The sequence below is a fragment of the Sinohyriopsis cumingii genome, unplaced genomic scaffold, assembly GCF_028554795.1.
Source record: "Sinohyriopsis cumingii isolate HCF-2022 unplaced genomic scaffold, ASM2855479v2 utg000131l, whole genome shotgun sequence".
Taxonomy (NCBI): Eukaryota; Metazoa; Mollusca; class Bivalvia; order Unionida; family Unionidae; genus Sinohyriopsis; species Sinohyriopsis cumingii.
Genome location: NW_028315872.1, coordinates 176480 through 193638, shown reverse-complemented (window position 1 = coordinate 193638; position 17159 = coordinate 176480). Strand labels below are relative to the sequence as shown.

General features: G+C 35.3%; 1 protein-coding gene across 1 annotated transcript in view; it reads left to right on the top strand.

Moving 5' to 3' along the window:
• Positions 1-229: 229 nt before the first annotated feature.
• Positions 230-17159, top strand: part of LOC149774806 (uncharacterized) — a gene marked incomplete at its 3' end in the record, with an annotated part of 164274 nt that continues 147344 nt past the window's right edge. Inside the window, exons 1-2 of the mRNA XM_089944721.1 lie at positions 230-329; positions 782-940. Of these exons, the coding sequence (XP_089800847.1) occupies positions 871-940 (70 nt within the window). The remainder of the gene's footprint in view (positions 330-781; positions 941-17159) is intronic.

Genomic DNA, 17159 nt, shown 5'->3' with positions numbered 1-17159 from the left:
CTTATTTATTTTCACATTCATACTATCAGCCATGGTGTGTACCCAGTTAAACCTGATGAATCAAATATTCATATCGTAACTAAAGTCATTTAAATTGTCTAGATCAATTATTTCAGTTATTTGTCTGTACACGCCAAGCACTTGCCATACTAGATCCGCTATTAATAACAAAGCTTCTTGTCATGTGCCAGAGATTTCTCTGCAATGATTGGTTGGCTTTGTACATCGCAACAATATCCTGCTTGGCGACGTGAATCAAGTACTGTCATTGTTCAGAATACACTAGTTAAATTGGGACACGGGCATTTTACGGGATTTATAGATATTCTGTAAGTATCAGTATATTCATTACTATTATAAAACTACGTGTATTTTACATAGTCACCGTATAAGTATATATTCATATTATCCGTATTGACAATTGCGTGAACTCTCACTGAGTCAATGCATGAAATTGGAAAAACGTTGTACTGAATGTGTAGAGTCGTACGTTTACTCGTTTCAAGGTTAATACATGAGCTGATAGTTGTGCTTTTAATGTCACATTGGTAATTGAGTTTACATTGAATACTTTTGCATATTTTGAGTGTAAAACAAAAGAAGACGTTGCTTCTATTTTCAGCTGCACTAAAATAAGACTGATTTTCTTTTACAAGCTTTTTACAAAATAGACTGTACATGAGACGTTTTAAGCAGTGTTTTACAAGGAAGTTGATCTGTCTACAACAATGTATAAATAAAATATTAGATATGTACATGACATAAATTTGTTCTTTTTCAGTCTAACCCTTGTGTCAGCATTGTGTTGGATTGACGGCTTACTTTACTTGGAGCCAATAAATCTCAACGACAACCTGTTAAAACGAAAAAATGGCCACTGGAGGACAGAACGAAAATGGCTGCAGTCTGATTGAAGTTGAGGGAGTGACACTGGAAAACCGTAAGTGTTCTATAAGTTATATTTAAAACCGTTTGCTTTTTAATAACCCGTCAATATATACAAGTTTTATTTTGTGTTTTTGTTATGTTATTTTTAATACCTAACTATACCCAGTAGAAGCAATGCATATTCAATGACGAAACGTTTAAACAATTTTAAATTTAGATGACATACTTCTGTCTCTTCTGTTACCTAAGGTCTGACATGCTAATGGAATATGTCAGGGTATATTTTCATACTCTTGTGTTATCTAAGGTCTGACATACTAATGGTTTATGTCATTGAATATTTTCATACTCTCCATGCTGATACTTTTTGCTCATTCATTAATAGTATTCGATCAACAAGTAGATCTCCGCTTTTTTTCTGAACGCTACCTGTAATGTCAGAAACAAAGGCGATCTACTTGTTGGTCTGTACAAGTATGGATTGGAAAGGTCGTGTTTTCTAGCAATACATAACCCGGGGAAAACCTCTCATAATTAGCTACCGATAATTATGAAATAACAAAGTAATCTAAACATTAAAATATAATTTGTGCGGTGTCATTGCCAGCACAAAATTACGTCCAACTCCGTCTCTTTTGTTACTTAAGGTCTGACATACTTAATGGAATATTTCAGTGAATGTTTTCATACTGTTCTGCTAGCTAAGGTCTGACATACTTTATGGAATGTCCGTGAAAATTTTCATAATCTTTTGTTTCTTAATCTTTTGTTACTTAAAGTTTGAGTTCCTTAATGGAATATGTCAGTGAATATTTTCTTACCGATACTTTAAATACATTCATTAAAAAGGATTGATTGGAATTGCCGTGTGTTTCTCAACCAAAGCACATTTTTCCCGAATTTCTGTCAAGTAAATTTTCATAACTCCGCCTATCTACAACACACTGCCAGTCAGTTTGTGATAATTCGATATTTCAACTGGCCGGAATGCAAGTCTTTTCGTTGGAAATATGTGTACGCCTATTGTAGGCTGATATATCCATGTAACCGTCACAGAAATTGTATGTACAAATGAACGAAGCCTAAGATTGAGTGCTCATCATAATAAATACACGTCTAAACATGTGCACGACATGTTTCTTCACATTGTTATTCGGGAGTAGATAATAATAATAATAATAATAATAATAATAATGAAGAAAATCAAGAACATTTTTTCTTCAAATTCCAAAAATAGATTGGTAGATTGTGAAGCACGTTTAGTAAACTAATAACACATCGGGTCAAGAACATAATAAAAATATACCTGCAGAAAAGATGTACAACAATTTGTATAGACTAAAAGGGCGAATTTAAAACAGCAACACATATTATTTACAATTGAATATATACAAAGACATATATAACAGAGTAACTGACCGAACTTGCTTTGTTCAGTGTACTATGTGGCTATTCATATATGAACCGGCCGATAGCCATTGCGGCTATGTCATATTATGGTGTTATTTTGTCCCAATGATATCATGGATATAATATGGTGTTATTTTGTCCCAGTGATATCATGGATATAATATGGTGCTATTTTGCCCCAGTGATATCATGGATATAATATGGTGTTATTTTGTCCCAATCATATCATGGATATAATATGGTGCTATTTTGTCCCAATGATATCATGGATATAATATGGTGCTGTTTTGTCCTAATGATATGGATATAATATGGTGTTATTTTGTCCTAATAATATCATGGTTATAATATTGTGTTATTTTACTCACTGCGTACTGTCGCCGAAATACACACGGACAACCACACCCTGAGCTCATATTCTCAAGAATAAACAATTACCTTTAAATCCCTACCAGAAATGCATAGATCTAACTCTTCTATCACCCCTAAATGAAAGAGGTAAAAATGTTCTAAAAATAGACTAGAACTAAGATTCGTGGGTAGTGAACCATAAGTATTAAATGTAACCCGATACCATTACAATATTAGGTCTTGTTCTAGGTGGCGCACTACAGTTTCGTAGTTTACATAGTTCTAGATTTTTAGAGAAAAGAACTTCCCAGGTTTGTCCTCACTGGTTATATATATATATATATATATATATATATATATATATATATATATATATATATATATATATATATATATGTGTGTGTGTATATATAGACCTTGTATATCTTAGGTTTTTGCAAAAATAACGTTTAATTCCCTTTATTTTGGTGTATAATTGATGGGTGTAAGTAGTAGAGCTGGATACGTACAACATTATGCTGTGCAATTATAATTAGAGACCAATAATTTGGAGCAGAAGCCCGACATTATTTTTTGTCTAATTCCGTCTGTCAATAAATGGAAGGTCTTGCTCTGATTTATAGCAAAATAACACCATATTATATCAATGATATTATTAGGACAAAATAACACCATATTATATCCATGATATTATTAGGACAAGATAACACCATATTATATCCATGATATCATTAGCACAAAATAACAACATATTATATCCATGATATTATTAGGACAAGATAACACCATATTGCATCCATGATATCATTAGCACAAAATAACACCATATTATATCCATGATATCATTAGCACAAAATAACAACATATTATATCCATGATATTATTATGACAAAATAACACTATAGTATATCCTTGGTATTATTAGGACAAAATAACACCATATTATATCCATGATATTATTATTACAAAATAACACCATATTATATCCATTATATTATTAGGACATAATAACAGCATATCAAATCGATGATATTATTAGGAGAAAATAACACCATATTATATCCAGGAGATTATTATTAATAAAATAACACCATATTATATCCATGATATTATTAGGACAAAATAACACCATATTATATCCAGGAGATTATTATTAATAAAAAAACAACATATTATATCCATGATATTATTAGGACAAAATAACACCATATTATATGCATGATATTATCATGACAAAATAACACTATATTATATCCTTGGTATTATTAGGACAAAATAACACCATATTATATCCATGATATTATTATGACAAAATAACACTATATTATATCCTTGGTATTATTAGGACAAAATAACACCATATTATATCCATGATATTATTATTACAAAATAACACCATATTATATCCATTATATTATTAGGACATAATAACAGCATATCAAATCGATGATATTATTAGGAGAAAATAACACCATATTATATCCAGGAGATTATTATTAATAAAAAAACACCATATTATATCCATGATATTATTAGGACAAAATAAAACCATATTATATACATGATATTATTAGGACAAAATAAAACCATATTATATCCAGAAAATTATTAGGAGAAAATAACACCATATTATATCCATGATATTATTCGACTAAATATCATCATATGATATCCTTGATATTTTTAGGACAAAATAGCACCATATTATATACATGATATTATTAGAACAAAATAAAACCACATTATATCCAGGAAATTATTAAGGGGAAGATATACACCATAATATATCCATGATATTATTAGGACAAAACCACACCATAATATAGCCATGAGATTGATAGGAAAAGATATTATTTATCTCAAGATAAACGAAACGAAGATATTTCACCTAAAAATAATCACATCCCGTCATAGTTAAATGGCCAGTGCCTTAAAGTACATGAATTTGCGATGTTTTTGTTAATTTTTGTATAAGTTGCAATAAAAAAAAAACAATTAAAGTGGGATGATTTAGCTTACACTAGAGATGACACTGAGACATCATGCTGGCATAAGAGAACTTACTGATAAAAGTATGAAGTGTTGATACTCAAGACTATACATTTCTAGCTACACTATTGACGCAATAGGAAGTGTTGATACTGAAGCCCACACCTTTCTAGCTACACTAACGACATAATGGGAAGTGTTGATACTGAAGCCCACACCTTTCTAGCTACACTATTGGTATAATAGGAAGTGTTGATACTGAAGCCTACACCTTTCTAGCTACACTATTGACGCAATAGGAAGTGCTGATACTGAAGCCCACACCTTTCTAGCTACACTAACGACGTAATAGAAAGTGTTGATACTGAAGCCTACACTTTTCTAGCTACACTATTGACGTAATAGGAAGTGCTTATACTGAAGCCCACACCTTTCTAGCTACATTATTGACATAATAGGACATTTTGATACAAAAGCCCACACCTTTCTAGCTACACTATTGACGTAATAGGAAGTGTTGATACTGAAGCCCACACCTTTCTAGCTACACTATTGACGTAATAGGAAGTGTTGATACTGAAGCCTACACTTTTCTAGCTACATTATTGACGTAATAAGAGTGTTGATACTGAAGCCCACACCTTTCTAGCTACACTATTGATGTAATAGGAACTGTTGATGTAATAGGACGTGTTGATACTCAAGCCCACACATTTCTAGTTACACTATTGATGTATTAGGAAGTGTTGATACTCAAGCCCACACCTTTCTAGCTTCACTATTGACGTAATAGGAAGTGTTGATACTCAAGACTATACCTTTCTAGCTACATTATTGATGTGATAGGAAGTGTTGATGTAATAGAAAGTGTTGATACTGAAGCCCACACCTTTGTAGCTACACTATTGACGAAATAGGAAGTGCTGACACTGAAGCCCACACCTTTCTAGCTACACTATTGACGTAATAGGAAGTGTTGATACTCAAGCCCACACCTTTCTAGCTTCACTATTGACGTAATAGGAAGTGTTGATACTCAAGACTATACCTTTCTAGCTACATTATTGATGTGATAGGAAGTGTTGATGTAATAGAAAGTGTTGATACTGAAGCCCACACCTTTGTAGCTACACTATTGACGTAATAGGAAGTGTTGATACTCAAGCCCACACTTTTCTAGCTACACTATTGATGTAATAGGAAGTGTTGATACTGAAGCCCACACTTTTCTAGCTACACTCTTGATGTAACAGGAAGTGTTGACACTCAAGCCCACACCTTTCTAGCTACACTATTGATGTAATAAGAAGTGTTGATACTGAAACCCACATCTTTCTAGCTACACTATTGATATAATAGGAAGTGTTGATACTGAAGCGTACACCTTTCTAGCTACACTATTGATGTAATAGGAAGTGTTGATACTGAAGCCCACACCTTTCTTGCTACACTAGTGATTTCGTAGGAAATGTTGATACTGAAGCCCACACCTTTCTAGCTACACTATTGATGTAAGAAGTGTTGATACTGAACCCCATTTACCATTTACTCCATCAAGAAAATAAGTGTAAGAAAAAGTTAAGCTGATCACGAAAATATCAACTTTTCACAAAGAAAGTAACATTGTTCGTGAAAATGACACTTCTTAGATGAAAAGATTGCACCAATGTGTACAGTCATTTTGTGAAAGGTATTATTTTCAGACAGGTTTGCATGTACACGAACAGATCTACTTTTCACAGGAAATGTTAAATTATCAGTATAGAGTAAGTAAGGAAATCGAGTTGCAACACTAGCTTGCCAAATTTATCCCAGTTGCAAACTAAATTTGGCCAACAGAAAAGGCCCTCATGTACCAAAACATCCTTTGTTACATTAGTCCAGTCATGTGATCCTTAGCTAATTGTAATCATTTTTTAAGATAAAATTGCAAAATTCTATAGTGGATTTACCGAGATGGAAAAGACAGCGCAGAATCACACCCACACACCCTTCCATCTACACACTCGCGCCCTACTAAAATTCAGGCAAAACATGAAGACAGTATTGGTGCCATAAAAGTTATAATTAACTGAGAATCTTGCAGGAATTTATTTTGTATCATCCCGTTAATTATTAACAGGTTATTAATTGACACGGAATGATTTATTAATAGAATCTCTCTCAATGCATCGTTGTTTTCAGGAGTATACCTACCTACCTACCTACCTACACACATACATACATACATACATACATACATACATATTGACTTTGTCCTTTGGACTATATTGTATGATTTTATGACAGGTACGTTCATGGGGAAGTAAATACAAGTACAATTTTATAACAGGTACATTCATAGTTAAGTACATACATGTACGATTTATAACAGGTACATTCATAATGAAGTATATTGAACTTAAAGAAGCACTTTAGGAATTTGCTGATTTTCAGCCCAAATATTGGCATGTTCATCCAAGCAGTGTTCTTTTAAATGGGCATTTATAGGTACACCATTTAAAACTAGATTATTAATGTCTCATTTTTAAATGATCTATGTATAGTATGTACGCGGAATCTTTTGCATACCACAAGGTGTATATATTTTTCATTCAAAGGAAGATTGTTTTATTCACACCTTCCACCGACCTCTTTGCTGGTGGGTCGTCGGTCTGTTTGACCATCATGGGACCAGATATACTATTGCATGCCACGCGCTAAAATCAGTTTGGCTCCTTTTATTCGTGGATATATATATATATATATATATATATATATATATATATATATATATATATATATATATATCAGTGCTTTTTAACTATAACTATGGTTACCAGAGAACGAGAGAGAGAGAGATGTGTTTGTGTTGAACATAGTCAAGGAATTTACAGTTCGGCCTTACTATCTCCTGGGGTAACTAAGACTTATTGGTATGGTGTAGAAAAATTTCTTGGAAAGTGAATGCAAACCAATATGATGACCGGGATTCTTCTAGGTTACTTTCTGTTGGTGTTAGTTTAGTTTCAAAGTTTTCATCCAGCTCCATGTATTTTCCCATATGGCATGATATATAGGTAGACAGAGTTGAATATTTGTTACTGTTTAAGTTAATGCACGCTGACGAATTTATGTCGCATCCAAATGAAAATCGTTTGTCTACATCATCACTGTCATTCACTGAGCAGCTTGCTTCTTTGTAAGTGTTGAATCTTTATATGTTTAATGTTCTGTCTTCGGTAAAAAATTTACCAAAATTATTTTAATACAGTATAAATAATAACTTTTTCGGTGCACTGTTGATGTGTATGTCACTACCTTTCCTATGCACTGTGATCTACGTGTCACTACCTTTTCTATGCACTATGATTTGCATGCCACTGCCTTTCCTATGTAATGTGATCTCCGTGTCACTGCCTTTCCTATGCACAATGGTCTACGTGTCACCTTTCCTATCCATTGTGATCTACCTGTCACTACCTTTTCTATTCACTGTGATCTACGTGTCACTACCTTTTCTATGCACTATGATTTGCATGTAACTACCTTTCCTATGCACTGCGATCTACGTGTCACTACCTTTCCTATGCACTGTGATCTACGTGTCACTACCTTTTATATGCACTATGATTTGCATGCCACTGCCTTTCCTATGTAATGTGATCTGCGTGTCACTGCCTTTCCTATGCACAATGATCTACGTGTCACCTTTCCTATCCATTGTGATCTACCTGTCACTACCTTTTCTATTCACTGTGATCTACGTGTCACTACCTTTTCTATGCACTATGATTTGCATGTAACAACCTTTCCTATGCACTGCGATCTACGTGTCACTACCTTTCCTATGCACTGTGATCTACGTGTCACTACCTTTTCTTTGCTCTATGATTTGCATGTTACTGACTTTCCAATGTACTGTGATCTACGTGTCACTACCTTTCCTATGCACTGTGACGTGTCACTAACTTTCCTATAAGACCGCTCCAGTGGTCTAGTTGTTAGAGCGTCCGCCTCGGATGCGGTAAGTTGCGGGCTCGAACCCCGGCTGGGTCATACTAAAGTCTTATAAAAAATGGTACTAGCAGCTGCCTCGCTTGGCGCTCAGCATTAAAAGGTTAGTGTTAGGACCGGTTGGCCTAATGTCAGGATAATGTGACTGGGTGGGATATGATGATACATATTAGAGGCATGATGTCCCAGTGCTAGACATCACTATAACTGTCACACTACAGACATCGTAGCGATATGACTGAAAAATTGTTAAAGCTATGTTAAAAATCCCAAATACACCGACACACCTTTCCTATACACTGTGATCTACGTGTCACTACGTTTCCTATGCACTGAAAACTATGCGTACCTGTCGCTGACAATGCAATACAATGCTAATAACGCTCAAGTCACAAATACGCCTCCCCCCCCCCCCCCGGGAAAATGCTTGGCGCTCAGCATTAAAAAGGTTAGTGTTAGGACTGGTTGATCTGATGTCAGGATAATGTGACTGGGTGGGACACAATGCTACATGTCTGCGGTATTACGCTCCCGTGCTGGACATCACTATAAACTATTACACTGCAGACATCGTAGCGATATGACAAAATATTTGTTAAAAGCTATGTTAAAAATCCCAAGCACACAGACACACCTTTCCTATGCACTGTGACCTACATGTCACTACCTATGATGTACGTGTCACTACCCGTCACTGACAATGCAATACAATGCTAATAAAGCTCAAGTCGCAAATATGACACCCACCGGGAAAATGCCTTTCTTATATCAATTTCAGACTGCGTTGATATTCAGCTTAGCACTAAGTACAATGTCTATCTGATATGACTTCGAAAGCCTGGTAAATATTTGGCAAAATCCGCAAGAGTTGCATTTAATGACGATAATGAAAACTTTTGTGAAACGTCGCTAAGATAAATTAAGTAGGAAAAATTTGATTCAAAAATATATACCTAATCCTGTTTGGTTATCCTCGTTCGTCGATAGCAAGTTTTGGTCGGATTAACGAGACTAGAATACATTGTTTTCATTGAGAAAACAAAAAATGAAAGAAATCGCACTAAAATGTTTATCAGTTCATAGCTCATTAATTTATAGAATAACAGTCGCGATTACACCCAATGAGATATTTATCTGGGTGAACCGTCATGTAATTACCTGTTTGATCTACTTAAAACGACAAATTCGAAGAGAGAGAGAGAGAGAGAGATTTGTCGAGATACAAGTCAATGAAAATACAGAATGAACTTGCTAAAAGAAATAGTTAAACAATACTTTTTTTTTTTACTTCTCTGTAGCTATGGAGGTCTATCCACAGTTTTGCATATTTTTAGTTTATTTCCTTGGAAAACATCAAGAAGCTGGGGGTGTCAGAGTTTTGTTATTATATATGTCTATGTAGAGGTTGGCGTAAAAATTAAGTAAGATCATGATATATATTTACGTTTGATAAAATCAGAACATATGTTCATATCGAATACAATCAGTATATATCGTAACAGTCAGAGGGGGTACTTGACCGAACGATGTTAAACCTTGGCGTGATTCCACTAGAAGCCATAAGTTTCCCTGTTTCCAAAGACCTCTATACAACTAATGTTGAAAACTGGAAAGTCCAACGTGTCCATTCCATAAATGATTTTACTCTAATTCATACAAGACCACAAATCGTACAATTTCCCAATTGTCTATCAACCGCATAACTGTATGGTTTCCCTTAATTAACTTTAATTAACTAACGTACCGTCAGTATTTCACGCCGTGAAACTATACAACCACCTAATACAGCGAACTAATTTTGCTACGCCACCTTCGATCAGTCAGATGATGTGTTTAAGCCACATTTTGCCTGTAACTTTACGCCATTTTGGCCACCATAGCAACAATAAACGGTGCCTGCCGACGGCGGAACAGTCCCTTCTCGTTTATTCTGTGTTTAATTTACCAGCCTCCAATCATAAATACTACAACTGGAGTCACACAATCAATTTACACAAATAGATTTTAATACGGACTACCAAACTCCAGGGACAATCATGCCTCTCTGACTTGAATTCACCAAAAGTAAACCATGACATCATAGAAACTTACTGTCACCACACTCCGTGATGTTTGCCCCTAGTAATTAGCTAATTATTTCGGTCTAAGGACTATATTCCCAGCACAGACTTCCCATAGTCAAACAAGTAATCACAAAAATGTAAGAAATCCTTAAAACGGAGCGCTATTAACAAAATGCGCATACTCAAAAACTATTACAATATCTTTATGTACAGGTTGAATGGCGTAAAAATCGAATGATATCAGGATGTATGTTTATGTCGAATAAGATCAGAATATACGGTTATGTGAAATAAAATGACGCAAATTTCTGTCAAATAAAATCAGGATAAACGCTTATGTACAGATTCGAGTGTAGCAATTTTAATGTCTGTGTCCAGCTAGACTCTGCTCTATGCTACCGGCAAACCCAGGTCAGACACACTAACGCATGGATTAAAGGACGAACGTGAGCAAACCTAAATGCAAGAAAAGTGATATAATAAAAACGAAAGTCTGTTACCTGGAAGCAATCTGATGTAATAGAAAAAAATCTGTTTACATCCAAGACCGTATATTACCTTGACACTTATTTCCACATTTGTTTTCACGCACAGTTACAGTAGATATCGCCCGGGTGCTTTTGTGTTCATGCAAATTTACAACAGATATCGCGAAAATAGTTTATTGTTCATAAAAAATTAAAATAGATATCGCGAAAATAGTTTGGTTTTAGTGTGCAACGCTAGATATACAAGTCAAGACTTCACTACGTGATCAAAAGTGTGTATGAGTAAATGATCGAATGCTATTATTTTCTATAATATATAATGAAAAATAAATTACAATCTATTCTTTAGCTGGCCGTAAATAGCCTTTGATGGACATAGAACACGATAGTGAATAGACTTTGATGGACATAGAACACGATTGTGAATAGACTTTGATGGACATAGAACACGATTGTGAATAGCCTTTGATGCACATAGAGCACGATAGTGACTAGACTTTGATGGACATAGAACACGATTGTGAATAGCCTTTGATGGACATAGAAGACGGTTGTGAATAGCCTTTGATGGACATAGAGCACGATAGTGAATAGACTTTGATGGACATAGAGCACGATAGTGAATAGACTTTGATGGACATAGAACACGATTGTGAATAGCCTTTGATAGACATAGAGCACGATAGTGAATACACTTTGATGGACATATAACACGATAGTGAATAGACTTTGATGGACCTAGAGGACGATTGTGAATAGCCTCTGATATACATAGAACACGATCATGAATAGACTTTGATGGACATAGAGCACGATTTTGAATATACTTTGATGGACATAGAGCACGATAGTGAATAGACTTTGGACATGGAGCACGAGAGGGAATAGACGTTGATAGACATAGAGCATGATAGTGAATAGACTTGATGGACATATAGCACAACAGTGAATAGACTATGATGGACACAGAGCACGATAGTGATTAGCCTTTCATGGACATAGAACATGACTGTGAATAGAATTTGATGGACATAGAACACGATAGTGAATAGACTTTGACGGACATAGAGCACGATAGTGAATAGACTTTGATGGACATAGAGCACGATTGTGAATAGCCTCTGATGGACATAGATCACGATATGGAATAGACGTTGATCGACATAGAGCACGATTGTGAATAGCCTTTGATAGACATAGAGCACGATAGTGAATACACTTTGATGGACATATAGCACGATAATGAATAGACCATGATGGACATAGAGCATGATAGTGATTAGCCTTTGATGGGCATAGAATATGACTGTGAATAGAATTTGATGTTCATAGAACACGATAGTGAATAGACTTTGATGGACATAGAGCACGATAGTGAATAGACTTTGATGGACATAGAACACGATTGTGAATAGCCTTTGATCGACATAGAGCACGATAGTGAATAGACATTGATGGACATAGAACACGACTGTGTATAGCCTTTGATGGACATAGAGCACGATAGTAAATAAACTTTGATGAACATAGAGCACGATAGTGAATAGACTTTGATGGACACAGAACACGATTGTAAATAGCCTTTGATGGACATAGAGCACGATAGTGATTAGACTTTGATGGACATAGAGCACGATAGTGAATATACTTTGATGGACATAGAGCACGATTGTGAATAACCTTTGATGGACATAGAACACGATTGTCAATAGACTTTGATGAAGATAGAGGACTATTGTGAATAGTCTTTGATGGACATAGAACACGATTGTGAATAGACTTTGAATGACATAGAGCACGATAGTGAATAGACTCTGATGGACATAGATCACGATAGTGAATAGACTCTGATGGACATAGAACACCATAGTGAATGGACTTTGATGGACATAGAGCACGATAGTGAATAGACTCTGATGGACATAGAACACAATTGTTTGTAACCTCTGATGGTCATAGGTCACGATAGTGATTAGGCGTTCATGGACATATAGCACGATAATGAATAGACTATGATGGACATAGAGTACGATAGTGATTAGCCTTTGATGGACATAGAACATGACTGTGAATCTAATTTAATGGACATAGAACAAGATAGTAAATAGACTTTGATGGACATAGAGAACGATAGTGAATAGACTTTGATGGACATAGAGCACGATAGTGATTAGCCCTTGATGGACATAGAGCACGATAGTGAATAGCCTCTGATGGAAATAGAACACGATAGTGAATAGACTTTGATCGACATAGAACATGATAGTGAATAGACTTTGATGGACATAGAGCACGATAGTGAATAGACTCTGATGGACATAGAGCACGATAGTGATTAGCCTTTGATGGACATAGAGCAGGATAGTGAATAGACTTTGATGGACATAGAGGACGATTGTGAATAGCCTCTGATGGACATAGAACATGATAGTGAATAGACTTTGATGGACATAGAACATGATTGTGAATAGAATTTGATGGACATAGAGCACGATAGTGAATAGACTTTGGTCGACATAGAGGACGATTGTGAATAGCCTCTGATGGACATAGAACACGATCGTGAATAGACTTTTATGGATATAGAACACGATAGTAAATAGACTTTGTTGGACATAGAACACGATTGTGAATATACTTTGATGGACATAGAGCACGATAGTGAATAGACTGATGGACATAGAGCACGATTGTGGATAGACTTTGATGAAGATAGAGGACTATTGTGAATAGTCTTTGATGGACATAGAACACGATTGTGAATCGACTTTGATGGACATAGAGCACGATAGTGAATAGACTCTGATGGACATAGATCACGATAGTGAATAGACTCTGATGGACATAGAACACCATAGTGAATGGACTTTGATGGACATAGAGCACGATAGTGAATAGACTCTGATGGACATAGAACACAATTGTTTGTAACCTCTGATGGTCATAGGTCACGATAGTGATTAGGCGTTCATGGACATATAGCACGATAATGAATAGACTATGATGGACATAGAGTACGATAGTGATTAGCCTTTGATGGACATAGAACATGACTGTGAATCTAATTTAATGGACATAGAACAAGATAGTAAATAGACTTTGATGGACATAGAGAACGATAGTGAATAGACTTTGATGGACATAGAGCACGATAGTGATTAGCCCTTGATGGACATAGAGCACGATAGTGAATAGCCTCTGATGGAAATAGAACACGATAGTGAATAGACTTTGATCGACATAGAACATGATAGTGAATAGACTTTGATGGACATAGAGCACGATAGTGAATAGACTCTGATGGACATAGAGCACGATAGTGATTAGCCTTTGATGGACATAGAGCAGGATAGTGAATAGACTTTGATGGACATAGAGGACGATTGTGAATAGCCTCTGATGGACATAGAACATGATAGTGAATAGACTTTGATGGACATAGAACATGATTGTGAATAGAATTTGATGGACATAGAGCACGATAGTGAATAGACTTTGGTCGACATAGAGGACGATTGTGAATAGCCTCTGATGGACATAGAACACGATCGTGAATAGACTTTTATGGATATAGAACACGATAGTAAATAGACTTTGTTGGACATAGAACACGATTGTGAATATACTTTGATGGACATAGAGCACGATAGTGAATAGACTGATGGACATAGAGCACGATTGTGGATAGACTTTGATGAAGATAGAGGACTATTGTGAATAGTCTTTGATGGACATAGAACACGATTGTGAATCGACTTTGATGGACATAGAGCACGATAGTGAATAGACTCTGATGGACATAGAACACGATTGTGATAGCCTTTGATGGACATAGAGCACGATAATGAATAGACTATGATGGACATAGAACACGATTGTGATAGCCTTTGATGGACATAGAGCACGATAGTGAATAGACTCTGATTGACATAGAGCACGATAGTGATTAGCCTTTGATGGACATATAGCACGATAGTGAATAGACTCTGATGGACATAGAGGACGATTGTGAATAGCCTCTGATGGACATAGAACACGATCGGGAATAGACTTTGATGGATATAGAACACGATAGTAAATTGACTTTGATGGACATAGAGCACGATTGTGAATATACTTTGATGGACATAGAGCACTATTGTGAATAGACTTTGATGGATACGGAGCACGATAGTGAATAGACTTTGATGGACATAGAGCACGTTAGTGAATAGCCTTTGATGGACATAGAACACGATTGTGAATCGACTTTGATGGACATAGAGCACGATTCGCCTAGTTGGCCCTGACGTGAGATCCTAAGAAAGTTTTGCGATGTCATGGCCACTATAATGTTCCCTATTGCTATAAATTTTACAGATTTGGTTTCCCTGGAGATTAGGAGCAGAATAAACGAATATGTTTTCATGAAAGCCACAATTATGCCTACATATTGAGGACCACATGGCAGATGGGTCTTTCCTGACGTCAGATTATTATTATTTTTAATCATTATAAAGTAACCATGTGTGTGTGTCTGTGTGTGTCTGTGTGTGTGTGTGTGTGTGTAAGGGTAGGCCACCACTCTGCCCACCGTTATTGAGATATTAATATTTTACCTGCTCTGTTACCAATTTCAAGCAGAGTGTAATAAAGAATTCCATTCTCCCTGGAATTTGCATTGTTGCCTTTTAGAACATTTCATCTGTTTACATTATCAGTTGATCTGGATTTCCTTACCGTCTTAATGTCTTTATTGTTCTTGTTACTTTTCAAATCCTTCTTTGGGGAGGAGGGGGTGTTGTATCCTTGTAAATGACAGGTCAGTTATTTGTATTTTTCTAGTATATTTTAAAATATATACCTGAGGGCAATTTTTTAACATATCGCCAAATTTCGGTTAAACCCTAGCACCCGAATCACTAATGCTATTGGCTGCCGACCAGTACTATATTTGGAAATGATGTCATTCGTCCGGTTATTTATAGGTAGACCCTGGCTGTTTGTCGATTAATTGGGCCTAATGTTTATGACCTAGTCATATGTGACTGTATATTGCATATTAATGTAAATCGTCATGATTTCATTCTCTGATTATATATTACATATAAATGCAAATCATCATGACTGCATACTCTGTATATTACATATAAATGCAAGTCATCATAACCGCATACTGTGACTGTATATTACATATAAATGCAAATCATCATGACTACATACTGTGACTGTACATTACATATAAATGTAAATCATCATGACTGCATACTGTGGCTGTATATTACATATAAATGCAAGTCATCATAACTGCATACTGTGACGGTGTATTACATTTAAATACAACTCGCCATAAATGCGATCTCTTTTTATACCATTTATGATTTTTGAAAACTTTAGTATACATTAAAATAATTAAAACTAATTCAACAGGTGTAAAGTGTCAAAATAAATTCCCCGATTTCATGTTATGAGCTAGGATGATAGTTCAGTTCTTTAGACAAATTCATCTTTACAGCATTATGTGAACAGCATGATACCGTTTTACAAAACAGAGTACGCCCGATATGTTCTTACCGTTGTAAACTACGACAGTACGCGATTACGGGTGGTACACTAATAATAATTAGGTATGTTTTCTCTAAGTTACCCTTACAATTTCAAGAAACTTTTGGGCAAGTACCAGGCAGACGTAATTGGCAAGTTTTTTCATAAGTATGTTTGTGGAGAGAGAGAGAGAGAGAGAGATTAATTTTGAGATGCGCCCTGACATAGCAGTATATAGAGTATAGTGGGTCTTTCTCTAACAAAGCTATCTTAAAATATTTTATAAAGGTTATCTTTTAAACAAATATGTAATCATTAATGATACATTGTACTTTGTTCTTTAACCTGAAAAATTATAATCAAGCGAGACATTAAATCAACAAATTCAATGAAATTCTGTTAAAAATAAAATATTCAAATAACGGCCAAAATTACTCTCGTGTGCATAGGG